Source organism: Lynx rufus, unplaced genomic scaffold (genome assembly GCF_022079265.1).
Source record: "Lynx rufus isolate CCGP_SWC_20201006 ecotype Redwood Valley unplaced genomic scaffold, mLynRuf1.p SCAF_8, whole genome shotgun sequence".
Lineage (NCBI taxonomy): Eukaryota > Metazoa > Chordata > Mammalia > Carnivora > Felidae > Lynx > Lynx rufus.
The window spans coordinates 11,285,204-11,312,256 of NW_025814896.1; the positions used below are offsets into that span (position 1 = coordinate 11,285,204).

A 27,053-nucleotide genomic window follows, 5' to 3' on the forward strand; every position below is an offset into this window, starting at 1 on the left:
GGGGATTTTGTCACCATGGTCTGGCAGTGGGGGGCGCTGAAGGGGGTTTCACAGACCCTGGCAGCCAAGGCCAGCTGCGTGAGTATACAATCTGTGTGCTCACTAGGGCCCTGTGCTCACGTAATGCTCTGGTGTTGCCATCTAGAAATTCCTTTTTTTTTTTTTTCCTCAATGTTTATTTATTTATTTTGAAAGAGAGTGCCAGCAGGGGAGGGGCAGAGAGAGAGAGGAGGGAGAGAATCCCAAGCAGGCTCTACATTGTCAGCACAGAGTCCAATGCAGGGCCCCAGCCCACGAACTGTGAGATCGTGACCTGGGCTGATCAAGAGTTGGATGCTTAACCGGCTGAGCCACCCAGGCGCCCCGCCATCTAGAAACCCTTACTACAGTTTGAAAAAAGGGCCCTGCATTTTCTTTTGCACTGGGCCTCATGAATTCTGTGCCTGGTCCTGCCTGCAGCTCTCCCCCTGCCAGGCCCCTGGGGGGCTTCTGGACTTCCCGCCTCCATGGGAATGTTCCCACAGGCCCCAGTCAGGAGCTCTGCCCAGGTAGTGTCCCAAGGACTCCTGAGGACAGCACTCTGGGTGGGAAGAAGACAGAGAGGTCTGACCCTGTCCCGCTATGGCTCACTGGCCATCAGCAAAGACAAGATCACGTCTGGCAAGGTCTGCATCCTGGTCTAAGACAGATGACCTTGATGGCTGTAAATATCCCAGAATAGCCACTCTCCTGGTGGCTCCTTCTCCTTCTCCTGCTCTGAGAATTCTGGAGAATTCTGGAGCCACCAGCCTGGGTGGGTTCTGAGGTCCCTGAGTGGCCACCATCTAGTCTCTTCAGTGCCCTTTTCCAAGGGTAAGGAAGAAGCTGCCCACGAGGATGGGGAGGAGCGCATCTATTTTTAACTTCCTGTCTCTGGCCAGCTCCCAGGAGTCTGGACCCTTGGCTCCCAGGAGTCTGGACCCTTGGCTCTGGGGCTGGACGGCCTAGATTGGGTTTCAGACCTCACCTTCTGGCCTTATTTCTCAGGTAATCCAACCAGGCTGAATCACAGACACATTGCCAAGGCACCCAGTGGCTGGGGCAGGGCAGGTAAAAATAACCTCAGATAGGAGAGCCGGGGATTGAAGCTCATGGATGTCCCCTTTGTCCAACCTCTGCCCCTGCCCTGGCACCTGAAACCCTTTTGACTCTGGACATGGCTTTTTATTCCATAATCAAAGAATTCACCCGAGGAAGTGATCTATCTGGTGGGGAAATTTTATACTAAGGTGTGAATGATTGCTATGAATGATGCTGTCCCATTGTGCCCCGATTCACAGGCGTGGCTGCTCTTACCCCCTTCCGGTCCCTCCTCAGCCAGGTCTCCTCTCCCCCAGGCTGTCAGGAGGGTACCCTCCTAAGCTAGGAGCCCCTGCCAGGTCCTCACCACCTCAGGAATTCCTTTGCTGAGATGGCCGGCAAGTGGGGGTGTGAAAACTAAGTAGTAAACCTTTGATTTTCAAGGAAAGGAGGTTGGAGAAAGAGGATATGGCGGAGGTGCTCTCCCTGCTCTGCTCTGTTCCTCATCGTGCCCCCCCATCCAGGGCCACCAGGCATAGAGACAGGGTTAGCTTACACCGTCGGCCACGGAGTCCTCACCCGAAACGTGTCCAGTTGGTCCTATCGTTGCCCCCCAGCCACACCCAGCCCCGCCTGCCCCCAGGTCCCGCACTTGCAGCAGCCGTGCACCGGGCCTCCGACAAAGTGTTTCCCCACGACAATCAGGCAGAAAGGCCGTCCCGGCGGCCTCACGTGAGGGCTGGGGCCACCGGGTGGCACGTGTCCTTCTGGAAGCTTGTCTGGCATGCCAGGGGCTGTTTAATGTTTACTGAGTGCTCCCAGAGCCGGTGAGACACCCGCCCCCGGAGCTCGCTCTCTGCCCTGGCGGCTGCATCACCGGGCCAGACACGCAGCCCGATTTCGCCATCTGAAGGCTGCACTTCCCCGGCTGAGCCAGCAGCGCTCACAGTGGCCACCGCGCCCGTCCCGCTGAACCTCAGACGTGAGCACTGAGCTCAGAGCTTCCCCGGGAGCCAGTGAAGCCAGGCGCGGCCGCAGCGGTGAGGGTGAGGAGGTCTCCGGGTAGATGGCAGCGGGGACTGGCCGAGGGTACGCACCCCCCGGGGGCCGGGGACCCCTGGGAGCTGGCAGGTGAGCTGGGCTCCTGAGCGGCACCCCCCCCCCAAGAGTTGCTCGCGCACCCCACCTGCCAGGGGCCTGAGCCCGTCCGACACCCGCCTCTCTGAAGGCTGCAGCCCTGCCCGTCTCTACCCGCCTGGCATGTCAACTTTGTGGACGGCCTGCTGGAGGAGGTGGGTGGTGTGGCCTCAGGCAGGGGGAGGGAGGAGGGAGCGCAGCCCCTTCGAGGGCCTGGATATTTATTATCTTACTGATTTATTTATATTTTAAATTTTTGTATTTAGTTTGAGAGAGAGCGTGAGCAGGGGGAGGGGCAGAGAGAAAGGGAGAGAGAATCCCAAGCAGACTCTACACTGTCCGTGCAGAGCCCGACGCAGGGCTCGAACTCACAAATCATGAGATCGTGACCTGAGCCGAAGTCAAGGGTCAGATTCAACCAACGGAGCCACCCAGGCGCTCCTATTGTCTTCTTTAACTTTGACACATACATAACCCTTGTCCTTTGCCGGGCACTACTCAAACCCCTTTACATTTATTAACGCATACAGCAACGCTTTCCTGGGGCCCTATTTTACACATGCGAAAACTGAGGCACAGAGAGGTTCGTTAACTTACCCAAGGTCACACAGCTTGTAAGTGGGGTTACCGAATAGAGACACGGGCACCTAGCTCCAGAGCCTGTGCTGGCTGTCCCACCGCCTCCCCCAGCTGGCATGGCAGCTCGCGGGGACACAGCTTTTACTTGCTTTGGTCTCTGTTTTACCTCCAGCCCCTTGAATGCTGTTTGGTGTGCCGTAAGTGCTCAGTAAATGTTTGTTGAGTGAATGATGGTCTCATGACTGGTCTATGGGGTAGGCACTCTTATCTGCCCTTTACAAATGAGGAAACTGAGTCTCTAGGAGGTTAAGTACCTGTGACCCCCGGGGCTGGGATTTGTCCATGGGTGGTTGACCAGGAGCTTGTGTCTCATGAGACAACATAAGCTCCCAGCGTGGCAAGTCCCCTGCTCCCCCCGATCCTTCCTTGCTGCAACATCCCCTAGGACCCAGTTCTCAGGGCGCGGGCAGGGCCGGGGATCTCTATTTCTGGACCCTTGGCACGTAACATGGCGAGGATTCCCGGGCTAGGGAACCCAACCGGAGGGGCGGCCGGGGCAGCTCCTCTCTGCTGAGTCAACAGCAGGTGTCTGTATCTGTGTGTGGAATGTGCAACATCTGGCTGGGCTGGATATACAGCCTGGCTGCCCGTTCAGCCCCTTGGGGCGCCACAGTGAACTTGTCAGGCCTGCCGGAGGAGCTGGAAGCTGTGTCCTGCCTCCCCCTGCCTGGCTCTCCAGACGTCAATCCTCCCCTCTTCCCAGCGACGGGGAGTCTTCGAGGGTAGGACCCCAGGCCCTCGGCTCCCACCATGGTGCCTGATTCGCAGAAAGCCCCTCTGTGAGTGTTTGAGTGAGTCGGGGGGTCCGGTACCCTTGATTTTGGGCCGCAAGAGTGCAGCAAACTCTGAAGGGCTCCCGGGGAGATGCATACCTGGGTTTCCAGCAGGAGGATGTCCCCCGAGTGAATCCCCTAAGACGGTGGTCCTCAAAGCGTGGTCCTTGGACCAGCAACACTGGCAGCACCTAGGAACGTGTTAGAAATGCAGATTCTCAGGCCTCGCCCCAGACCTGCTGAACCTGACACTGGGGCCTCTGCTGAGAGGGCTCAGCAATCTGAGCCTGGGTCCTCCAGATGATTCTGAGGACCCTGAGGGAACCCTGCCCCTTGCCCCCAGAGGGGTGGTTCAGATCCCGGGCTGGGAATCTGCCCATGTTTGGGTTTGGGTCCCAGCTCTGTCACTCACGTGATCTGGGGCAAGTCACTTCTCTGAGCCTCCGGTTCCCTACCTTGCAATGGGGTTAAAATCGATGTTTATTTAAAGCTCCTACAGCAGGGGTGGGAAGCAACAGACACTCAGGGGGCACCTTCTATCCGGGCACCGTCACGATGCTCCCGGATTGTCATCGTCCGGGTCTGTGAAGCTGGGGGCTGACCCACTCCTCCTCCTCGGCTCCCACAGGGCGGGAAGGGTCTCCTCACTCTGTTTCGGTCAAGCCTTCTCCTTGCTGTCCGCCCAGCATCACACACAGACTGGACCACGTCCTCCCCTCCACCCTGACTCACTGTCCCCCGATTCAGAACACCCTTCTTGGGACGACCCTTCATCCTGTTCTTCCCTTGAGGTCTTGGGCTCCCCCAACTCTCTCTTCTCTAGTCCCCACGACACGCTGTACTTCCCTCGTCCCGTTCAGCTCAGTATTTACTGAGCACCTACCGTTTTCCAGGCTGTGGGCGCAGGGACAGATACAGATGGGATGTGATTATTATAACGGTAGCAAACATTTATTAGGCACCCACTGCCTCCATTGTGCCGAATGTTTCCCTGGTGTCCCAGCACTGCTCTCTCATTTAGGGTCTATTGTTTTCCCATTTGACAGATAAATAACTGAGGCCTGGGTAGTACCTCAGTGTAGAGGTGAAGTACCTTTGACAAAGAAACAAAACTGGTTATTCCCCCCTGCTCCCCTCCCCCCTTCCTGCTCGTGCTCACTCTCTCCCCCTCCCTCCCTCTCCGTCTCTCCCCCTCCCTCCCCCTCTGTCTCCATCCCCGAGGAACCTTAGAGCACAGGTTGAAAAAGGCTCCTCAGTGCACCCGAGAGGAAGACAGGGAGGGAGGCAGCTGGAAGGAAAAGCTAGAAGCTTCTTTGAGAGACTGACCCAGACGTTCGAGTGTTATTTCCACTCGTGTTTCTCCCGTGAGAAGGGAGTCCTGAAGCCACATCTGGTGCAGGGATACCTGGGAAACAATGTCTTTAAGAGGACGGACGGAGGCAGCCCTGGTCTTGCACTTAGTGGACGAGGCATAGGATTCTAGAAGGGGCTTAGGGGCCAGTGAAACCAGCCCGGGACTGTAACGAGGATACCCTCACCCTGTACTACTCTAATCAATCCTGAAACGCTGGTGTGCCCCTCAAGGGCTGAGAGACGCAGCTGTCACTGCTGGGAAACATCAGTTCTTTTTTTTTTTTTCTTAAAAAAATTTTTTTTAGTGTTTATGTTTTTAAAATCTTTTTAAGTTTTTTTTTTTTTTTGAGAGAGAGACAGAGAGAGTGGGGGGGGAGGGGCAGAGAGAGAGAGGGAGACACAGAATCTGACGCAGGCTCCAGGCTCTGAGCTGTCAGCACAAAGTCCAACGTGGGGCTCGAACCCACAAGCCGTGAGATGGCGACCTGGGCTGAAGTCGGATGCCCAGCCAACTGAGCCACCCAGGTGCTCCTGGGGGACATCAGTTTTTAAGATCATTCAGTCCCCAACCCCAACTCCAATGGGCTTAGGCAGAAAAGAGAACCAACTGGTTCATGTAAGTGAAATTCCACGGGCAGGTCTAGCTTCAGGCATAGCTGGATCCAGGAGCTCACGGTCGTGTGGAATTGGTCTGCCTCCACCTGCTCCTCCCTGTGTTGCCTCCACTCCCCCTACATGATGCAAAGGAAATGGCTGCCTGTTCCAGGTATATGTTCCCCCGGAACAGCAATGTCAGAAGAAAGAATCCTTTTCCTGTCTGTGAATCTGGAAGCAAACTCCCGGCAGGGTTACTGGACAGATTTGTGTCCTGTGCCTCTCCCTGAGCCAGGGAAGTGGAGTATGTTGACTCCAGGCCTGAGACATGCATTTGCTTCAGAATGCCTGTGTATGTGTGTGCAGGTGTGTGTGTGTGTGTGTGTGTGTGTGTGTGTGTCTGTGTGTGTGGTGATTTGTCAAGCCACCTCCCTCCAAACCACATGCATGAGCAGCGGAGCTGGGGAGGGGTCCCAGAGGAAAACTGGGGTGTTAGTAATAGAGGGAGAGGCGTGGGTCCTGTGCAGGCAAAGCTAGCAGGTGCCCACCCACGGGAACGCCCCACGGCTACGATTTGGCCTCCCAAGGAGTTTTGTCCGGACGGACAGACCACACTGAACCAAAAACACTGGCATTTGGGCTGCCCGGCTGTACTTCCCACTGTGTTGATGTCTCACGTCAGGTTCTTCTTCGTCTTTTAATCTTCAGATCCAAGCCCTCATTTTGCAGATGAGGAAACCGAGGCCTGGAGAGTCCCGGCCACTTTCCTGAGCTCACACGGCTCGGTGGTGGCGGGGCGGGACTCAGCCAGGCCTCCTGACTGCCCCGGGCTCTGGCCACCGATCCCCCAGTGCCTGCCCCCCGCCCCCCGCCCCCCGCCGGGGAGGGCTTTGTCCGGATCCCAGCTCTGCCCCTCATTCCTTCTCACAGAAAGTCCATCCATGGGAACTCCGTGAGAGCTCGAATGCCTGCCAAATCGTCCAAGATGTATGGCACGCTGCGGAAGGGGTCTGTCTGCCCGGACCCCAAGCCACAGCAGGTGAAGAAGATCTTCGAAGCACTCAAGAGAGGCCTCAAGTAAGGACCAGTGTTTGTTGTCCCTGAAATGTGCGTTCTCTGCCGCTTCTCCTCGCCGCCTCTCCTCAGAGAACACGGTCAAGCTCCCGCAGTCCACAAGCGCGTCCCGGGAGCAGCCACGCGCTCAGGCCCACCCTTCGGCGCTGGGGACACAGCAGGGAGCTTATGGTGGAGAGGGCAGATGGCCAGACAGAAGGGACGTAAGCAGTAACAGAACTCCCAGCAGCCCTGAGTGCGCGGAGGAGGGTGAGGGAGAGGCAGCACGCGGAGGCAGAGGAGACTCACCAAGGAGGTCCCGACGGTCGTGCTGGGCTCTGGGAGATGAGCGTCCCAGGCAGGGGGAACAGCGCGGGCAAAGGCCCCGAGGTAGGAGAGTGTAGGACAGGAGGCCCGGGTGGCTGGATTTGAGTGAAGGAGAGAGTTGGACTGGCTAGCTGGGCAGAGGCCAGAACACGAAGATTCAGTCACTGACTCCACCTAGTTTTTAAAAGTGTATTTGTTTATATTTTGAGGGGGGTGGGGAGGAGCAGAGAGAGAGGGAGAGAGAGAGAGAAAATCCCAAGTAGGCTCCACACTGTCAGTGCAGAGCCCCATGTGGGGCTCAAACTCACAAACTGTGGGATCACGACCTGAGCCGGAATCAAGTCGGACACGTAGCCGACTGAGCCACCCAGGCACCCCACTCCATGCGCTTTTCTTGAGGGCTAACGGAGGGCCAGGCACAAGGTGTGGGAGTGAATAAAACACAGAAATCCCTGCCCCCGTGGAGCCTCCTAATGGGAGACAGACAATAAACAGGGCAGAAAAGCAAAATACAGAAATAGGTCAGATGGTGGGAAGTACCATGGTAGAAAACAAATCAAGGTAAGGTGTGGGGCTGATTTTGAATAAGGGGTTCAAAGAAGGTCTCATTTAAGAAGGTGACATTTGAGCAAAAACCTGAAGGGGTGAAGGAGTGAGCCCAGCAGGTAATGGATAAAGAACATTCTAGGCCAAGGGAGCCACGTGTGCAAAGGCCCTGGGGCAGGAGCATGATCAGAGCATTAGGGGCATAGTGAGCAGGCCGGCATGGGAGCTGAGAGAGGGAGGCAAGGGTGAGGAGGTCTGGGGGGCAATGGGGACCAGATGACATGGGGCCTGTGAGCACTTAGTGTTCACTCTGGGTGAGCTGGGTTCTGCGCGGGGGGCGGCGGGGGGGAGGGTGTGGTCTGAGTTCAGTTTCAACAAGACTCTCTGGCTGTACGTGGAAAACGGGCTGCAAGGGGCGGGGAGGCCTGTAAGAAGGTCACTACCAGGGTCCAGGTGGCAGACGATGGTGGACTTGACCAGGTGGCAGCTGGGTGGGTGGGCAGGGGACAGGGTCAGTTTCAGGATACGTTTTGAAGGTGGAGCAGGCAGGATTGACTGAGGGAGGGACTGGGGGTAGAGAGAGAAGAGAGAGAAAGAGAAAGAGAGAGAGAGAGAGAGAGAGACCGTCCAAGTGGAGATGAAAAGAGGTAGTTCGGGCACAAATCCGAGGTTCCTGGAAGAGGTCGGGGCTCGAGAGAGAACTCTGGTTTCAGTGCAGTGTTGCCCCGTGAATAAGTCACATGGGGGCCGCCACGTAGCCCCTCTAGGATCCTAGACTCCGTGACGCCCAGTCCAGGGGCCTCCTCTCTCCCAGCAGCCCCCTTGCTGCTGTCCCAGCCCCGTCCCCACCTACCCCTTCTCCACCTGCCACCCCTGCTCTGCTCAAGTCTCTCCCATGGCTCCCTACTACCCTCGGGGGGGCATTCAGGGTCCTTTCTGACCTTCAACCTTTCTAGACTTTTCTATTATTCACTCCCCGCCTCCACTGGTTCCCCAAATGCCCCATCTGCCCTCCTGTACCTGTGCTGTGGCCCTTGCTGAGCAGCTCCCGGGCAGGGGAGCGTCCGCGGAGGCTGCCGCGCCCCAGGTGCCTTGTTCAGCGCGCATGCACGCCGTTCCTTCCAGCCGGGAGGCCTGTCCCGCCCTCCGCCTCTTGCGATCCTGCTCGGTTTCTCACTAATTAATAGCAGTGACAACAGCAGCAGCGGCAGCAGTTGCGGGCTTTGAATCCCTGAAGAACGCTATCGGAGAGCCTCCTCACCTTCTCCCGGAGAGGAAACTGAGTCCCAGAGAGGGGACACAGCTCGTCCAGGATCCTACGGCCAGGAAGCAGGGAGTGGGGCTCCCGGGCCAGTGCCCACCCGCCCTCTGTCCGCAACCCTCCCCCACCCACCCCGGGCTCCGGGGAAAGGTCACCTGCCCCCCCTCGCCAAGCCCTGTCCGCCAGCCCAGGGGACATCTGTCATCCGCCATCCACGGGGCGCACCGCACGCCCCCACCTGCACTGGCGCAGAGCGGGAGCTGGGGCCGGGTGCCTGGAGCGTGTCTTCAAGGGGCGCATCTCCCAGGACCGCTCTGGTGATTCCTGTAAGGACCTCATGTTGGAGACCGGTCTGGGCTCACTCAACAGCACCCCCTTCTTCCTGGGGAGCCCACCCCCTGAGTGAGCTGCGGCCTGGCAGATGGTGGTGCAAGTGGGCCCAGAGAGGGCGAGTCACCTTCCTGGGGTGGCCTCGTAAACTCTGATGAAGCAGGATGGGGCCTCACCGTGGCTCCCGAGTCCAGACCTCACGCTTCACGTCTAAGGCTCTTTGGCTGGAAAAGAACGTGAGGTGTCCCCTCCAGCCACACAGCTTTCTCTGTGCGTCCCAGAAATGGGTCTTCCTTGGCCCTACACAGGCCGACAGCAGGATGGCCTGTCTTCGTCCGTGAGGGAGGCGGGCTCTCGCTGACCTCCCCGTGGGCTGGGGTGAAGAGGGCGGCCTCCGGAGGCCACTGCTGGTTTCAGACCCGGGTTCGGCCTCGTCCCTGCTGTGACTCTGCGCTTGAGTTATTTGCCAATTTTCAGGGTCAGTTTGCCCATCTCCAAAATGGGCATAATAACAATAGCACCTGTTAATGGAGAGGTTCCTCATTCTGCACAGCGCTGGGCACACAGCCCCCAGCGTGTGGGGTCTGCAGGTTGAGCGAGCTGGGGCCCGGCTTCCGGTGGGCGAGAAGGCGCCGCCCCTCTGACCGCTGAGCCCGCCCAGAACCATCGCTATTCTCCGAGCCGGCAGCTGGGGCCGCCTCCACTCGGGAACCCTGGGCACCGGGCTGTGTCTTTTCTTCTTTTTCTTTTGCTACTTTGCAAACTCCTCTTCCTCGTTCTCCTCGCAGGGAGTATCTGTGCACCCAGCAGGCCGAGCTGGATTACCTGTCAGGGCGCCACAAGGACACCCGCAGGAATTCCAGGCTGGTGAGACCTCTCCCTGCCCCTTCCCGCCCGAGCGGCCTCCCTGGGGTACCAAGACGGAGTCCCCCTCACCCGCCCCTGCCCGCATCACGGGTGTAAATCTCAGTCCCGGAGCTCAGGCCTGAGGAATGGAGTGTCTTTGTCTTGTGATGAACTCCCCTCACTTGGGCCCTGAGGAATTTAACCTCACGGACTGTTGGGAAGCTTCTGCCCTCCCTCTTCCCCCCTCCCCCTGCCTCACGATTCAGGAGTCCACAGTCTCGGGCAGGGCCCACCTCCACTCTCTGGCTCTAGAAGTAACTGTAAGGTGGGCAGCCGTATAAAGGCTCATCCGTTTTCGCTACTCCCATTTCACAGATGGGCACACTGAGGCAAGGGAAGGCATGGCTGCCCTGGGGCCGCACAGCGGGCTGACGGACGTGAGGTCCTGCCTCCCTGGGCGCTGCTGCTTCTTGGCTTTTCCTGCACACTTTTCTTTCCAAAGGCTCGGGAACTTCCCCATTTCTTTATTTCTAACACGGAGTTTTCCTCTCATAACCGCACATGTATCGTTTCTCATAAATGCATTCGTGGGAAAGCACACACTTCTGGAGGGTTTGATCCCTCCCTCCTTCCAGCTTCATGCCGCTCTCCCCTCAGTCTTCTGTGTCCCACACTGTTCAACCCCTGAGGACAATCTGGTAGTTCACCTTCCACGGTTTCCTCCCTGGTCCCATCGTCATGTAAACATCCATGCGGAAGCGCATGGAAGGTTTGGGTCAGCGTTAGAAGAATGAAGTCACAATTCTCCCCGCTCCCCCACGTCTTGCTTTTTCTCCCCAATGAAGCTCCAACCTTGTGGAAACGCCTCCAGGCTCAAACAGAGTGATTTCAGCTACTCGGGGCGAGCTAGGGCCTGTTTGGAAATAAAGTTTATCAGCACGGGCCACACCCATCACTGACATGTGGTCTGTGGCTGAGTTCAGACCATGCGGCCCCCAAAGCCAAAGTTTTATTGTCTGGCCCTTTACACTGAGATTTGCCTGGCTGGCCCCTGGCCCCTGGCGTGGCTGGACCAGTCTGGATTTGCATTTCCCAAAGCCTGAACCCCCCCAGGGGTGGGGGTGGGGGGACGCTGGCTGCCTCCTCCACCCCCACCTCATTCGGTTCTTCTGGCCATGGCTGAAATCACCCCTTAAACGATCAAATCACAGTGACCCCCATTTTGTTGAGGGCTTACCTCATCCTTTGCCCTTCACAGCAACCCTGCGGGGCAGGTGCTGTGTTCTATGGCCACTCCATTTTCCATGAGGAGGTAGAGGCTCAGAGACGTTGAGTAACTGGCCTGGGACACACGGCTGGGAAACTGAGCCAGGCCCAGAACTGCCTCACCCAAAGCGCATGCGTTTTCCACTCTTCCCCCTCGGCCTGGAATGGCCTGGAACCGGGCCGCTGACTGCAGGGCCCAGAGGAGGGAGTGGCTGCTGGTTTTCCTACCTCCGAGCTCAGGTGCCCCTGGGATGTAGCCACGTGGGTCGTGGAGGAGCACCCAGAGCCCTGACACCTGTCTCTCCCCACTCTCCTCCCCACAGGCTTTCTATTACGACCTGGACAAGGTGGGTGAGACTTTCTGTCTGCGGTAAGCAAGGTGGGCTCATGGGGGACTGATGTCATTGCCCGCGTTTCGTCCCTCAGGCCATCCTACAGGAGGTTTCCTCCCAGTTGTAAAATGGGGGAAACGGGCTCAGCCATGAGGATGCTGAGGGGCTGGCCTGGCTGGGAGCCCAGTTCTGTGTTAGGACCCGAGGAAGGGGCAGGGGGTGGGGGCCGGGGAGGGGATGGCCCAGGCTACTTTCAAAGTACCTTCTCTTTTTCTGGGAGAAGCAAACGCGCTCTGTGGAAAGGCACATCCGGAAGATGGAGTTTCACATCAGCAAGGTCAGCCTGCCTCCTGGATGTCACAGGGCAGGGCTGGGGTTTGCCGGGCGGGGGTGGGGGTGGGGGGCGAGGAGGCCCAGGAAATGCAAGAGTTGGGCCCTGAGGTGGGGCGGGGGGGGGAGGGGTGGGTCAGGGGGTGGCTGGGCTCCCCAGGATTGTGGGGTTTAAAAGACCGCATTCATGCTCCAGCTCACAGGGTGAGAGGCTGAGTCCAACCACCCCACTGCAGAGATGGGAGAGTACAGGCCCAGAGAGGGACAGAGACAGGCCCAAGGTCACACAGCAAGCCCTTCAAGCTTTTACCCACCAACTCTTCCATGTTCTCACTGGTGGCCCCCTGGCTGGGCAGGATATCACAAACCCACCTCCCCTGTTTTGCAGCCCAAAAGTGGGGCAGGGAGAGGGGAAGCGATGCCTTCGCCCGGCCGGTTCGTGTGCAGGCGTCCACCGGGCGCTGGGCACAGGAGTGGATGAGCGATGTGACCCCTGCCCCCGGGGGCTCACACTCTCCGGGGCAGGGGACCCAGGGCAGCGCGGCCCCTCCCGAGGGTGAGAGTGGCAGGCAGGCCTGGGGCCCCCGCGCCCACCAGCCCGTGTGCCCCCCGCAGGTGGACGAACTCTACGAGGGCTATTGCATCCAGTGCCGCCTGCGCGACGGGGCCTCCAACATGCAGAGGGCCTTCTCCAGGTGCCCGCCCAGCCGCGCCTCCCGGGAGAGCCTGCAGGAGCTGGGCCGCAGCCTGCAGGAGTGCACCGAGGTGGGGGGCAGTGAGGGGTGCAGAGGGCTACGTGTGTGTGTGTTGGGGGGGGCTGGACCCCGAGGACCATTGCTATCTGCTCCCCGGGGCCTCCGGCTGGCAGGATCCGTGGGCCCCCCTTCCCCCACCTCACCGGGCCCAGGGGCCGGCCGTGAGCCGCCTTGTGTGGGGCTTTGCAGGACATGTGGCTTATCGAGGGGGCCCTGGAGGTTCACCTGGGAGAGTTCCACATCAGGATGAAAGGTAACAGAGACGAGGGTCGGTGGGCAGAAGCCAGTTTGGTGGGGGGTGGGGGGGGGCGTCAGGCCGTCTTGGGGGTCCTGGGACTTCTGCTGAGGTTGGGGGTTTGGTCAGGGTCCCAGGGGTCCAGGAAAACTTTGGGTTTCCACTCACGTGGCTTGTGACCTCAGCCAAGTCCCATCCCCTGAGGTGGACATGAGGGCCCGGGCCTGTCCGCCGTCCGTCATGACGATTTATCCCTCCCTGAAGGTGATACCCACACGTGGGCAGGGGATCCCCCAGGGAGGACCTGTGGTCTGTGGGGCAGGGGCAGGGGTAGGGGCAGAGCAGGGTGGAGAGGAGATTAGCCTGTCTCCGTTCTAGGCTTCGTGGGCTATGCACGCCTCTGTCCCGGAGACCAGTACGAGGTATGGCCACTCGGGCGTCAGTCCTCAGGGCTTCCCATAAGGCCTTTGGGGGGCGGGAGCTGCTGAGAACCAGGGTCCCAGCTGGGCTTTGTCCCCATCCCCTCCCAGCTAGTAGGGAGGGCCTCCAGGCAGGTGGCACGGGGGAGGGGCTCCCTGGGGCTGCTGACCCGCCCCTTCTCGGGCCCACAGGTGCTCATGCGCCTGGGCCGCCAGCGCTGGAAGCTGAAGGGCCGGATCGAGTCTGACGACAGCCAGACCTGGGAGGAGGAGGAGAAAGTTTTCATCCCCACGCTGCACGAGAACTTCGAGATCAAGGTGGGTGAGGCACAGGGGCGGGGATAGGGTGCCCAGAGGCTGGGCGCAGGCGTCATCCACAACTCCCATCCCCTCAGGTGACAGAGCTGAGGGGCCTGAGTTCACTGGCCGTGGGCACAGTGACCTGCGACATCACTGACTTCTTCACGACCAGACCGCAGGTGATCGTGGTGGACATCACAGAGCTGGGCACCATCAAGCTACAGCTGGAGGTGCTGTGGAAGTGAGTAGGGGGCCGGCCTCCTCCCCAGGCCCCGATGTCCCTCCCCGAGGCTGGCCCCAAACTCCCACCTAGAGGGGACTCCCACCCAGAGCAGAAGGAAGAGGGCCTCGCTGGCTCCTCTGGTGGCCCGAGCACACCCTAGCATCCACTTGTGGGCATTCCTGCCCTCACTGGGCCCCACGGCCAGGCTGGAGCCTCTGCCCACCCTCCCTGCCCCTGCCCCTCTGAGTCTTAATTCCCTTCTTTCAGCGAACCGCCTATGCTGGCCAGGACCCTTTCTGGTGACCTCCCGGGCTGGGTTCCAGGGAGGAGCCTTGCCCCTCCCCAGGAGGGCTCTCCTCACTGCTCCCACCACCTCATTCCCCGCTGGCCCCTGCCGTCCACCAGGCCCCGTGGACCCCAGACCCCACGGACGGGGACGCTCACGAAAACACGTCCTTCCCGGGTCGGGGCTCTCCATCGGGCATCGCAGGTGGCAAGGGGCAGTGCCCATCTGGGGCGGCCGACTCGTCACCTTCTTGGGCCGTTCAGTGAACGCTGCTGGTCTCCAAAGGCTCTGTTTTTCTGTCAGTAGGGCTCTTTTGCCCCAAATGAAACCTCGTGTTTCGAGAGAATTCTCTTTATTCCCCGAGGCAGGTGCAGCAGGAGCTAAGGGGCTGGGGCACGCTTCTTCTGTTCTGGAGCTTGCTCTGCCCAGTCTCTCCATCCGGCCTGGGGCCACTAGAGGCCGCTTTCTTCCCAGTGAGCCGGGTGAACCCCCAGCCTCAGTGTCCTCATCCGTCCAGTGGGGGCTGCACACTATTCTTTCCAGGGAAGGCCCTCAAGTCTATAGGGTCGCGGGCGGCCCAGCACCATCCGATGCGAGGCTGGGCCAATCCAAGGACGCAGGCGTCCTGCTGGCCTGAAGCGTCTAGAACCCACAGAGCAGGAGCCAGGCCTTTGTGCAAAGAAGAGCGAGCCGGTGTCCGTGCGGCAGGGAGGTTACCCAGACCTACTGGCTCCCAGGGCAGGCTGGGTGAGGGCCAGGCTGGAGCCCCAGCTCCCCTGTATTTCACACACTCATCTTGGCTTCTCAGCCTTACGTGTGACCACGACCGACAGAGGTCCTTCCGTAAATAATGGCACCCCTGTTACAGATCGGGATGAGAGGGATGGTGACGTCGTTTATCCAGAAAATGGCAGAACGGAGTGTCCACTGTGCCTCCGCTCAACTTCTTGAGGGGCCCTCTGAAGGGGGTGTCATTCACATGTCTGGTGGCCAGTCACTGCCCCTTGCCATGTGGCTAAGGGCCCTCAGGGTGGTGAGATGTTCCGAAGGGGGTTGAGAATGTGCACCTAGAATCTCTAGGTGCTGTGACTGTGACCCCAGGCAAGGCCAGGCCCCTCCCGAACCTCCATTCCCTCTGAAGTCCCCCGAGGTCTTCTCTGTGCTGCCGCGTTCTCCCAGGCACTGACGACACCCCGGCCTTCTGTTCTCTCCTCCAGCCCGTTTGACACCGAGAGCTTCCTGGTGTCGCCCAGCCCTACGGGCAAGTTCTCCATGGGCAGCAGAAAGGGCTCCTTGTACAACTGGACACCCCCAAGCACGCCCAGCTTCCGAGAGAGGTACTACCTGGTGAGTGAGCCTCACCAGGGCAGGGATGCTGCGGGCACCCCAGGATCGTGGGTGGGCGCGACTCCCCCGGGGCCAGCACGTGGGGCTGGGATCGGCAGCCTGGCACTTCCGGTCCCCCTTTGGACGCGTGCTCCCTGGTTTGGGGATCTTCCTGGGTAGTGTCCTGTCCTGTTTTCCTTCCTGTCAGTCCTCCATTCTGGGGGCCTCTGGACTTGGTTCGAGGCCTGGCTGGTTCTCCTGGAAGCCTGGAATGGGGTTCTCTGTATGGTGCTACCACCCCAGCCATAGTTTATTTGTTTCAAAATTAAATTTAATGTATGTTTCCAGTAGGTAATACCTTGACCTAGCGTCTAGTAAAACATCTCTTTCCTGTGACCTCCGGGGATCTGGGCCCCTTCCTTAGCACCAGCTACTGTTGTCAACCTCTTCCGTATTCTGGCCATGGTGTGCCCAGCATATTACAGTCAAAGAAATCATATGTGGTCCAGAGTCTGGCTTCTGCAGCCGGAACGGCTGGGTTCAAATGCTATTTATGCCTCTCACCTGCTGTGTGACCTTGGGCAAGTCACCCAACCTCTCTGGCCTTCAGTTTCTATATCAGAGAACTGAAAATAACGGCACCACTCTGGTGAGGTTTTGCAAGGATTAAGTGAGTTAATGAACGAGAAGCCTTTCAAAGAACACCTGATAAAAACAGATGGTGCTTTGGAACATCAGACATTATTATTGGTCTGTCTGGTAAGGGGAAGGGAGGGGGTGCCGCAGAGCGGGGCGAGCTTGGTGTCAGCTGTTCGCTCATTCACAACTTTGTGCCAGGCTCTGTTCTAGACCAGGTGGGGACAGTGTCCTCAGGGAGCGCCGGCTGATCAAGGGCCTAAGGACCACGGGAACACAGACCATGGAGGGAGAGGGGACTTCTGGGGCAAAGCGGGAGTTGCTATTTAAAACGGGGCGTCCAGGGCTAGGTCCCCAGAAAAGGTGCCATTTGAGTAAGGACCTGAGGGGCCAAGAGCATGACCACAAAGACATATGGGAAGAATGCTCCAGAAAGAAAGCACAGTCATTCTAAAAGGCCTTGGGGCAGGAAGGTGTAGAGCCTGGAGGATGTGACAAGCAGCAAAGTGGCCTCAGGGGCTGGAAAGGAAGGGGTTAGAGGGGGGATGGGGCTGCAGGGTCCCGTCAACACCTCCAGTTCGCCGATCACCTTGGTGGACCCCAGTCACGTTGACAATGTGTGTGTGTGCGGGGCAAGTCTTTATGGAGGGAAGCCCCGCTGGGGTGGCAGGAAGTCCCTGGTGTGGCAGTCAGGCTGGTCCTGTGTCCCCCTCCCCAGTCTGTCCTGCAGCGGCCAGCGCAGCAGGCTTTGCTGCTGGGTGGGCCAAAGGCCCCTTCCATCCCCGGCTACCTGTCCGACAGCGACCTTCGGGGGTCCGGCCTGCGGAGCCGGAGTCAGGAGCTGCCCGAGATGGACTCTTTCAGCTCTGAGGACCCCCGAGACACTGAGACCAGCACATCAGCATCCACCTCAGACGTGGGGCTCCTGCCCGTGGCCATTGGCCCCAACACCTCCATCGAAGAGGAGGCCCAGGAGGACCCCCGATCCCTGGGCCTCCTGCCGGAGATGGCCCACCTGGCGGGAGACTCATTTGTGGAGCAGCCTGGCTGGGGGAATTTGGGAATCGAGGCCCCCAGCCTGCCACGGGGCTCCCCATTCCACAACCATACGGTCCCGGGTAGCCAGAAGGACGATGACGAAGGAGAAGCCGAGGACGGAGCGGATGGGCCTGGGGTGACCCTCGAGAGGCCGCTGCAAGAGGTTCTGGATTTACTGAGGTCCATGGATACTGCCCAGCCCCAGCTCCGGGAGCTGGAGTACCAGGTTCTCGGCTGCAGGGACCGGCTGAAGGTGGGTTTCTTCCTGGAGGGCCAGCAGCCCCGCTTTACTAGCGCCTGACGACTGGGAGCAGACTCTGGGGGCAGCCAGCCTGGGCCGGCATCCTGGCCTCGTTCCCCTGTGACCCAGCTGGGCAACGTCTCCTCTCTGGGCCTCAGTCTGTTCATCTGACCAGTGGGGAGGGATAACAATGGCCTTCACTGGCTGGGAGGACGATTAGAAGTGGAAGTCGGGGGTAGAAAACCTGCTCCCCGTCTGGCCAGAGAATCTGGCCCCCTCTGGCATCTTCTGGCCCAGGCAGGCGGGGCTGAGGTTGGGCGTTCAATTCCCAGACCCGGGGCGTGTCTAGGGTCAGAGCTGGTGCCACAAGAGGCCGCGAGCAGCCACACACCCTACTCTGAGCTTGTTCCTCGACAGGGCCCGTGGCAAGAGCTGCCCTCGGGTGGCTCTCAATAGTGCTGGCCTGGGCAGATTTATTCGATTTTTCTGATTACATAATTTTATTTAAAAAAATTTTTGAATGTTTATTCATTTTTGAGACAGAGAGCATGAACGGGGGAGGGTCAGAGAGAGAGGGAGACACAGAATCCGAAGCAGCTCCAGGCTCTGAGCTGTCAGCACAGAGCCCGACGCGGGGCTCGAACCCACAGACTGTGAGATCATGATCTGAGCCGAAGTCGGACGCTTAACCGACTGAGCTGCCCAGGCTTCCCTATTACATCATTTTAAATGTATGGACAACAAAATGTGCAACAGTGGCACCGACTTAAGCATCAGTTACTTGCTGAAACCGCTCTCTTGTGTAGGCCTCACTGGCGGTGGAATGGTTTTAACTGCTCTCTTCAAAAATTGGTTTCGGTTGTTTTGTCCTCACACCCACCCCCAACGTTCAGCACCAGTGACAGAAAGTTTCACTTTGTATCTTTAAAAACTGAACTTCAAAACAAAGTTGTTTATCACTGCTACCTTCTTTTGAAAAGGAGCTGCCGGAGAATTTCAAGAAAAAAAAATGTCACTTCTTTTGTATTTCTTAACAGCCTTTCTGTGTGGAATGATGTGAGGCTGCAACATGCAGCTTCTGTCACATGGCTGTATTTTGAAAAATCATACCTCCTTTACATAAAAGCCTTAAAATAATATTGCAGTAAGGCAATACTTTTATTTTTTTATTTAAAAAAATTAAAAAAAATGTTTTATTATTTTTGAGAGACAGAGTGCGAGTGGGGGGCAGAGAGAGAAGACGACACAGAATCTGAAGCAGCTCCAGGCTCTGAGCTGTCAGTACAGAGCCCGACGCAGGGCTCGAACTCACCAACAGTGAGATCATGACCTGAGCCGACTGAGCCCCCCAGGCGCCCCCCAGGCAATACTTTTAAACGTACTCGAGGAACTTTTCTTCTTGTACCAAACCGAATTCGAAGAGTAAAAGTGAGCATAGGCCATAGTTTTTAGTTTGATGTGTATGTGTATAATGTGTGTGTGTGTGTGTGTGTGTGTGTATACACGTAGTCGGTCCTCACCATTCATGGATTCTGTGTGTTTCTCATTCATCTACTTGCTGTGAAGCTTACCTGAAACTCCAAAATCAGTACTTGTGATGCGCTCACGGTCATCTGCGGGCACGTGCAGAGTCGCCTGCCATGCACGTGCCCGGCTGGGGCTGAACCAGGGGTTCACTTGTTCACACACAGAGGGTTCACACACTCTGCCTTCTTCTCGCAGCCCTGGTCCAGACGTGTGTCCTTTCTGCCGTCTAGTTTGTGCTGCGTGTCTCACATTTCTGCCCTTTCTTTTGGTGATTTCAAGCTGTTGGATGGGCCCGACCGTGTGAAGTTCTATCCAGTGCTCCTGAGCCCAGGAAGGCTGTGCAGGGCCTCACTCACAAAATCCATGTTACATAAGCCTCGTCCAGGTGTGAGTTCAGTGTGAATGAATCGTCAGTGTAAATTAAATAAGGTGTCTTCGGGGCCCTTGGGTGGTTCAGTCAGTTAGGCGTCTGACTTTGGCTCAGGTCATGATCTCACAGTTTGTGGGATGGAGCCCCACGTCGGGCTCTGTACTGACAGCTCAGAACCTGGAGCCTGTTTCCGATTCTGTGTCTCCCTCTCTCTCTGCCCCTCCCCTGCTCACACTCTGTCTCTCAAGAATAAACATTAAAAAAAAATTTTTTTTTTTTAATAAATAAGGTTTCTTTAAACAGAAGTACACATGAAACGAGGCTCTGTACTGATGGGTTGATAAAAATGTGACCGGAGGCTAGTGGTCTCTGCATTTCTCTTAGGAGCAATGGTTTGGTACCACCTGGAATAATGAGAACTGGTGTGTGTGTGTGTGTGTGTGTGTGTGTGTGTGCATATATATACACCAACGTACTTTTTTTTTTTTTTTTGCTGGAGGAAAGATCCGCAACTAGCCATTGTTATTCTCTAACAAGAGAATAACAAGGTTTTCTCCGCGGGCTCAACTCTTAGGAGCCTAGTTCTGCTTCTCAAGGTGGTATCTGCTCAGGCTATGCCTTGGGTGGCTTCGTGTGGGACATGGCCTGGGCATGCCAGGGATGGGGACCGAGCAAGCCCTGGGGTCCTGCCCTGAATGGAGGGGAGACCAAAATCTCCAGCAGTGGATTTCTAGATCCGGAGGAAGGGATCTGCCTTTGGGGGACTCAACCAGTGGCAGGCCCTGTGGCACCAGCACTCTCCTCATCCCTGCCAGTCAGGGGGTGCCTCAACCATCCTCTCCTTCCACATCTCCCTGGGAGAAGAGACCCTGAAATCTAGAAGCTCACCGGGCAGCCTTTGAGCCTCCCTTTGAGCCTGACTCACACCCTATTTTTACAGTAATTTGGGATTAGCTGTCAATGTTCAAAAACTAGCAGGTTCCCACAAAAATCTAGGTTTCCAGCTTTTCTGAGAAAAGTGAACAGTCTGGCCCCACATTCCCAAGCAGCAGGTGTCAGCTGGAGCAGAGTGGCAGCCTGGCCTCTTGGGGGGGGGGGGAACACATGTTCTCGGGCTCCCCACCCACCCCCAATCACTTGCCCACTCACTCCTGTCTCTCGCCCGGTCCCTGTGGGCGTCTGTGAGCCCAGGAGAGGCTTTTCAGGTCTGTGTCCCTCGGGCTTTGGAGCCCTACCTACCAGGCTACTCGGGAGGGGCCTTGAGGGATTCCGCACCCCTGTGCCCATCCTTGATGTGGGGGGTTGCACTTGGGCTCTGAGGGGTGGTGCTCATGACCCGGACCCGGTGGTGACGGTCTGTGGCCTAAGGTCCTGCCGCTCTGTCCACAGCCCCGTGGCACCCGCCAGGAGCACGCCTCTTCCGAGAGCCTGATGGAGTGCATCCTGGAGAGCTTTGCCTTCCTCAATGCTGACCTCGCCCCGCAGGAGCTGTCCCTGTGTGGGGGCTGCCAGGGTCCCAGGTAGGCGCCCTCCCCTCCCAGCACCGACCCTGGCGACGGGCCTCAGTTCCGCGCTTCCTGTCGGCCCCTGCAGCCTCAGCCTCCCATCGCCCTGGTCCCAACTGGTACTTACTCTGTTCCTTTGCTGCGCCCCCACCCCTGCATGCCTGCCGCTGGGCACAGAGCAGGGGCGTGCTGACCACTGAGTGCACGACCACCCCCAGCACAGTCCCGAGCTGTGGGCAATGGCCTGGCTGGGTTCTTCTCTTACAAAATAACAAGGGACACAGTAGGACCTCTGTCCTCTACCGAACGGGCAGCAGGGACATGGGCTCCCTCTTCTGTACAACCTTCCACCCCCACCTGCCCTGCTCACGCCCGGCTCCTGTACCCGAATCTCAGCAGCACCAGACAGGACACACAGTACATCTCGTCTTCTCCTCTCACGATCCCACCCAGCATCCCAGTGTCGCGTCCGCCCTTCCTCAGGCCTCGGGCTCGGCCTCCACCACGAGGCCAGCGTGGTGCCGGGTGCGATGCTTGCTGGCAGGCTTGCCCTGACCCCTCACTGCCCAGAGCTGGGTGTGCCTGTCCCCACTTCACAGATGAGCACGCTGAGGCCAGGGGGGCAGGCCCGTCCAGAGCCACAGAGCTAAGGATTAGCCTGAACCGCAGCCTTCTGCCTTCAGATCACACATCCCGGAGGTGGCCCCCCACACCCCCCACCCCAGTCTCCAGGGCCCGTGCCACCCCTCGTTGACGGCTTTTGCTGCTTTTTCTTTTCCCTTGGTTTTCTCCTTGGTGTAACTCTATCTGCCTGGGCCCTGGAGCGGGCCTCCCTGATCGGAGCTCCCCAGGGAGGGAGGGTCTCCTCTACCCGAGGAGGGAGCTGAGCCGCTAACTGGCACGGTCACCCAGTTCTTCTCAATCCAACTCAGAAAGGACAGGAGCCCGCCCCCGCTGCCACCACGGACAGCGTCACCTCGGGAGCTGACGGCCGGCACCCCGGAGCTGGACACGTTGCTCACCGTCCACCTCCACGTCTGCAAAACTCTGCTGCAGGTGTGGCCACGGGATGTGGGGGGCGGGGCGGCCTGCCGGGAAGCCGGGCTGGGGGGCGGGAGTCCTCTCTGCGAAGATCTGATCTTGCCGGTGGTGGGGAGCACGGTGCAAGGAAGCGAGCCAGTGAGACTGGGGAGGCTCCTCTGTGGAAGGTCCAGGCCTGGGTGAAAGGTCACGTGGCTCTCCTGAAAGTCCAAGCGCTGACCCCAAAGCAGCGGCTGCGGTTCTTTCCGCGGCAGCTGCCAGAGCTCCGATCCAAACTGGCTCAACCAAAGGGAACTTTTTGGCTCATGGAACTCAAAGGCCCTGGGGTAGGCTTCAGGCCCAGGTGGATCCAGGATTTCGAAAAACATCCTAACTGGGTCTCTCTCAGCTCTGCTTTCCTGCGTTGGCTGGCTTCACTTTCAGGCAGGCTGGCCCTTTCTGGTAGCAGAGGAAGCCCCCAGAAGCCGCAGCCTGCATCCCATCATCTCGGCCACCTTGGAGAAGCAGGAACCCCCAGACGGGAGTCAGAGAGCTACCACCGGCACAGAAAAGCTGGGGGGAGGCAGGTGGGGGCCGCGGTCGTGTTCGCCGGCCTCAGAAGGCATGCTTGTGCTAACCTGGAGCATCGTGGGCTGCTTCCCAGAAACTTGCCTCTCCTAACCTGTCGAGGATGGTCCAGGAATGCCTTCTGGAAGAAGCCGTGCAGCAAAAGCAGGTTCTGGAGATGCTCTCTGTGCTGGATCTTGAGAAGGTCAGCAAGGCAGCATCCATTGAAGAAAGTAAGTAACCGCCCGCTGCCCACGGGCTGCTCTCGTGTGGATGGCACGAAGCGATGGGCTCTGGAGGGCAGGGGAGCCTCGTCTCCCATCCTGATGCCCAAAGCTCACTGGCGCCCAGAGGGTACGAGCTGGGGTGGTGGTGGGGCTGTGCTCAGACGTACACGCTGTGGGGCGCGGGAGGGAGGCCACACGGCCTTGGAGTTAGTTCGGTGGGCTGTGCGCGGCTCTGGGCAAATGACTCACCTCTCTGGGCCTCAGCTTCCCCGCCTGTCTAAAGAGGAGGCCACTGGGTAGCGTTGTTCCGTGAGGTAATCGCCAGGACGCGTTCAAGGCACACGGCACGCACTCCCAGAAACAGCTGTGACCCCCGCTCTGCCTCTGCCCCCCACGGAGCCTCCCCTTGCCCGTGAGGAGAGGCTGGTGGCCGCAGCCGTCCTAGCTGCGAGGACCGCGGTGCGGGCCCAGGGAAGGCATCCACGGCCGAAGCCGCTGGTCCTTGGCGTGTCAGGCTGCGATGCGGGAAGGAAAGCTGCACGAAACGCTGTCGCCCCTGACCTCTCAGGCCTCAGCGGAAGGGAATCCTGGGGCCACCCGGTTGCTCGGCCTTCCCGTCAGTCGGGTCCTGACCCGGGCTTTCAGTTGTCCCCCAGGCCACACGGAGGAAGGGGTGCCTGAAGCTGTGGAGAGGGTGCACCGAGCCCGGCAGGGTCCTGTCCTGTTCCGGCACGACGCTGCTGAACCAACTCAAGAAGACGTTTCTGCACAGAGTCCGAGGGAAATACCCGGGACAACTGGAAATAGGTACCCCCTCCCGCCCCAGGGCCTCATTCTAGCCCTGTCTTCGTCTCCGTCTTCACGGCACCAGAGGGAGGGTGCTTCTCAGCTACACGTCACCGCCTCTTCCCGGGACAGGAAGGGGTCTGCGAAGCCCTGAAGTTGCAGACGTTAGCCTTTTGGCACATCTGTCTGGGGATAGACGGCACGGCTTCCACCAGAACCTTAAAGGGGTTAGGAAAGAACGCTTCTAGAAAGGCCGGCAGGATAAAGGTGTCTTGAAGTGCTGGCTGGACCCTCCCTCAGAAAGCAGAGCATCTTTCTCTGTTGACAGCTGACAGCCGTCCTCCCTTCCAGGGCCTCTGGAAGCTCCAGCCAGCATCTGGCTGCTAAGTTGGCCTGAATACTCCCAGTCCCCAGCCTCGGGCACGGAGTGCACCCCAAGAATGCCTACACGTGGGGCTTGCGGACCCCAGCCGCAGCATGCTCCTTCTCTTGGGCACAGGAGGCACAGTGAGGGACACCCGTCCGCATGCCGTTAGAAGGCCTTTAAACTGCCCCAGCCATGCCCGGCGGCGGAGCTCCACGGGGGCCCCGTCTATCCTCACGGCCTTCTCCTGTTTCGCCAGCATGCCGAAGGCTCCTGGAGCAGGTGGTCAGCTGTGGTGGGTTGCTCCCCGGAGCCGGGCTCCCCGAAGAACAGACGGTCACCTGGTTCCAGTTTCACAGCTACCTGCAGAGGCAGGGGGTGTCTGACCTAGAGAAGCACTTTGCCCAGCTCACCAAAGAAGGTAGGGGCTGGGAGGGAGGGCGCCTCAAAGCAACGCCAAGAACGAAGGAGTCTCCGTCCGTGGAACCCTCTCTCCTGGCTCTTTGGAAGCCAGTGTCTTCGAACCACTGCGTCTTTCCCCTCCGGCTGTTCTTTCGAGACCCCAGATGGAATTAGATTGTACACTCAGCCCACGCAGGGAGATGACCTCCGAGGGAAGGAGGTTTTACAAAGCACAGGGCAGAGGTCAGAGCTGGATAGGAGGGTGACGGGTGGCTGGCCGGAGTCCTTCAAAGTACGGGCTGAGGTTTTATTAATTTTCAGGGTGATTTGACCCCTTGCCGGAAAGCCTTCCTAGAGATTCCGGGAGGCACCCCCCTTGAGGCCGATCCAGGCTGCGCCTTGGTGATCGTGGGGGCTTGCCCTGGGATCTGCTTCCCGAACACGAACACGGCGGTGGCCAAACAAACGCGCAGTTGTACTGCCGACCACAGTCAGAGGGACCCTGGGCCCACTCCTCTCTTCCAGTAACACTTGCCGAGGAGCTGCAGTGTGCGGGGCAAGTCAAGACCATCAGGAAGCTGCAGGGGAAGCGGCTGGGCCAGCTCCAGCCCCTGCCCCAGACGCTGCGGGCCTGGGCACTGCTGCAGCTGGACGGGACCCCCCGGGTGTGCAGGGCGGCTAGTGCTCGCCTGGCCAGCGCGGCACGGAACCAGAGCTTTCGGGAGAAGGTACGGTGGGGGCAGGCGGGGAGGCGGCAGCCCCATGGCTACATGTGTGACAGCCAGGGGGACACAGGCTTCCTCTCTCGGAAAAATACAAGGGATGTTCTGAAGGGGGTTGCCTTCGCTGCGAGGGTTTTTTTTTTTGTTTGTTTTTTTAAAGATTCTACTTTAAGTAATCCCTACACCCAAACTTCCAACCCAGTCACCTGCTCTACCTCCCGAGCCAGCCAGGTGTCCCAGGATGTTTAGATTTAGGGAGGTTCCCTGGTGCGTGCATGCGTGCGGTCCTTCTCAGGCCATTGCCCTGGGCGACGCCAGCCCTGGGGAGGGACCTGGGGTTGCTGGCGGCCACCCGAGGGACCCATGGAACCTCTCGTCTTACTGCCTCGTGCATCTGTGCCGCCAACGCCAACATACCCGTTTGGTCTGAGATGTCGCTTGCACGGAGAGCGTTTCTTCCTTAGGGTTCTGACGGCCAGCCTCATCTCAGCTAGTACGTGTGGCTGGCTGATTCGTTGGGTTCAGTCCGTTCGAAAACCAAGAAACCGGACCCCTCTGCCCTTCAGGTTCCTGGGCCTGTGACTACTCTAGATTGACGGTACCAGCCCCCAAGGTAGAAGAGGGCAATACCGAGGCCTGACTGTAGTCTGGGCACCCAAAGGCCGGGTACCTTCTCACATGCTTCCTAATTAACCTGCAGAGTCTCGTGAAGCCCATGCAGCTCTTTTCTGGCGGATGTGGTGGAGGGGGCGGGGTCATCGCTGGGACCGGGGACCAGGGACCAGGGCTGAAGGGAAGAGGTGCTCGGCCTTCGGGCCTCCCTCCGCACGTCCAATTCTTTGAGTGGCCCCGGCCAGACATCGGATTGCTCCGATGCAGCATTTTATCTAGATTTGGAAAATATTATTAGATGAAAAGAGCTTTCTTCACTTTGATTACCATCAGCCCAGGGACCAGTGTGTTTATTAGAGAGAAACCAAACGCCGCAGCATACGTCTTGGGACTGACTGGGTGCGCCTGGCCCAGAGATGAATAGATCACAGCCCGATTTTTGTTTAGAAAAGGGGAAGCGGGGCTCGAGGAGCCCTCCAGCATTAGAAGGATTAGCCACAGGCAGCATGGACTTGGCTTCGGCTGACCCCCCATTCACAGCAACCTTATTCTCCAGGCTCTGGTCTTCTATACCAACGCCCTGATGGAGAACGATGGGAAACTCCAGCAGGCCGCGTGTGTGGCGCTAAAACACCTCAGGGTGAGTCTGACCTGTCCTCGCCTGTGACGGAGGGAAGCCTGCTTATGGCTAATGTTCCAGTTGGTTCATTTCAAAATTATTCCACTGGGAATACCCCTCCCCTCCCCCCAAAACTACCACCAGCAAAAAACAAAAACAAACAAACAAAAAAAAAACAAACAAAACGCCCCTGAAGAGCTCGTTTTAGAGCAGACCTCAGTGCTACCAGCAGAGGCCCCTCAACAGTAGTCGAGGAGCGTTTGCTCTGGCTCGGCCTGAAGCAGCAGGTGGCCCTAGGGACTCACTTTGGAAGTCTAGGATTGTGTTTTAATGGCCTCGATTTAATATTTTCTAAAAGCACAATAAGCTCATTATAGGAAAGAAAGTGTAAAATTCGGAAATGTAAAAGTTACCCTTCGTCCCAATACTTAGTAGAAAGTACTGTTGGCATTTTGCTACACTTCTTTTGTGGGTGTGAGTGTTTAAAATTGTCGATCATGCTAGGGGCGCCTGGCTGGCACAGTTAAGCCTGTGACTCTTCGTCTCGGCTCAGGTCATGATCCCTCTGCTCACGGAGTTCGAGCCCTGAATCGGGCTTCTGTCTCTCCTTCTCTCTGCCCTTACCCCACTTGTGCTCACTCTCTTAAACTTAAATGTCTTTAGATTGTTGATCATGCTACACATATAGCTTAGAAACAGTGAGCAAAACAGAAACTCTCAGTGGTAGACTGGCAGCGCTTTAGAAGTCTCTATGAAGGGGCCGTTGAGGGTTTACCTTGACAGATCCCCCACTCTTGTGTGGTAGAAAATTAGGCTTTGTCATCTGTTCATTACTATAAATAATATCATTATGAGCATCTTGGCACGTAACGCTTTTAAAAAATAGAGAGTTCTGAATTACTTCCTTAGGCTGGACTCTACAAAGTGTTACTCCAGGCCAGAGAATATGAAACTTCTGGAGACTCCAGGTACAACTCACCCTCTTAAAGCAGATATGAGAGGATGTCCATCTTGCCTCAAACCCACC

The 27,053-nt window shown here is 58.1% G+C and overlaps 1 protein-coding gene across 1 annotated transcript in view; it reads left to right on the forward strand.

The window, feature by feature from the left end:
• Nucleotides 1-27,053, forward strand: part of RIPOR3 (RIPOR family member 3) — a 74,636-nt gene that overhangs the window by 45,498 nt on the left and 2,085 nt on the right. Inside the window, exons 3-20 of the mRNA XM_047069864.1 lie at nt 6,486-6,632; nt 9,861-9,939; nt 11,508-11,531; nt 11,800-11,853; nt 12,462-12,611; nt 12,791-12,854; nt 13,215-13,258; nt 13,448-13,573; nt 13,651-13,796; nt 15,282-15,411; nt 16,745-17,317; nt 20,592-20,722; nt 21,640-21,763; nt 22,392-22,527; nt 23,167-23,328; nt 23,931-24,092; nt 24,599-24,801; nt 25,964-26,047. Of these exons, the coding sequence (XP_046925820.1) occupies nt 6,486-6,632; nt 9,861-9,939; nt 11,508-11,531; nt 11,800-11,853; nt 12,462-12,611; nt 12,791-12,854; nt 13,215-13,258; nt 13,448-13,573; nt 13,651-13,796; nt 15,282-15,411; nt 16,745-17,317; nt 20,592-20,722; nt 21,640-21,763; nt 22,392-22,527; nt 23,167-23,328; nt 23,931-24,092; nt 24,599-24,801; nt 25,964-26,047 (2,539 nt within the window). The remainder of the gene's footprint in view (nt 1-6,485; nt 6,633-9,860; nt 9,940-11,507; nt 11,532-11,799; nt 11,854-12,461; nt 12,612-12,790; nt 12,855-13,214; nt 13,259-13,447; nt 13,574-13,650; nt 13,797-15,281; nt 15,412-16,744; nt 17,318-20,591; nt 20,723-21,639; nt 21,764-22,391; nt 22,528-23,166; nt 23,329-23,930; nt 24,093-24,598; nt 24,802-25,963; nt 26,048-27,053) is intronic.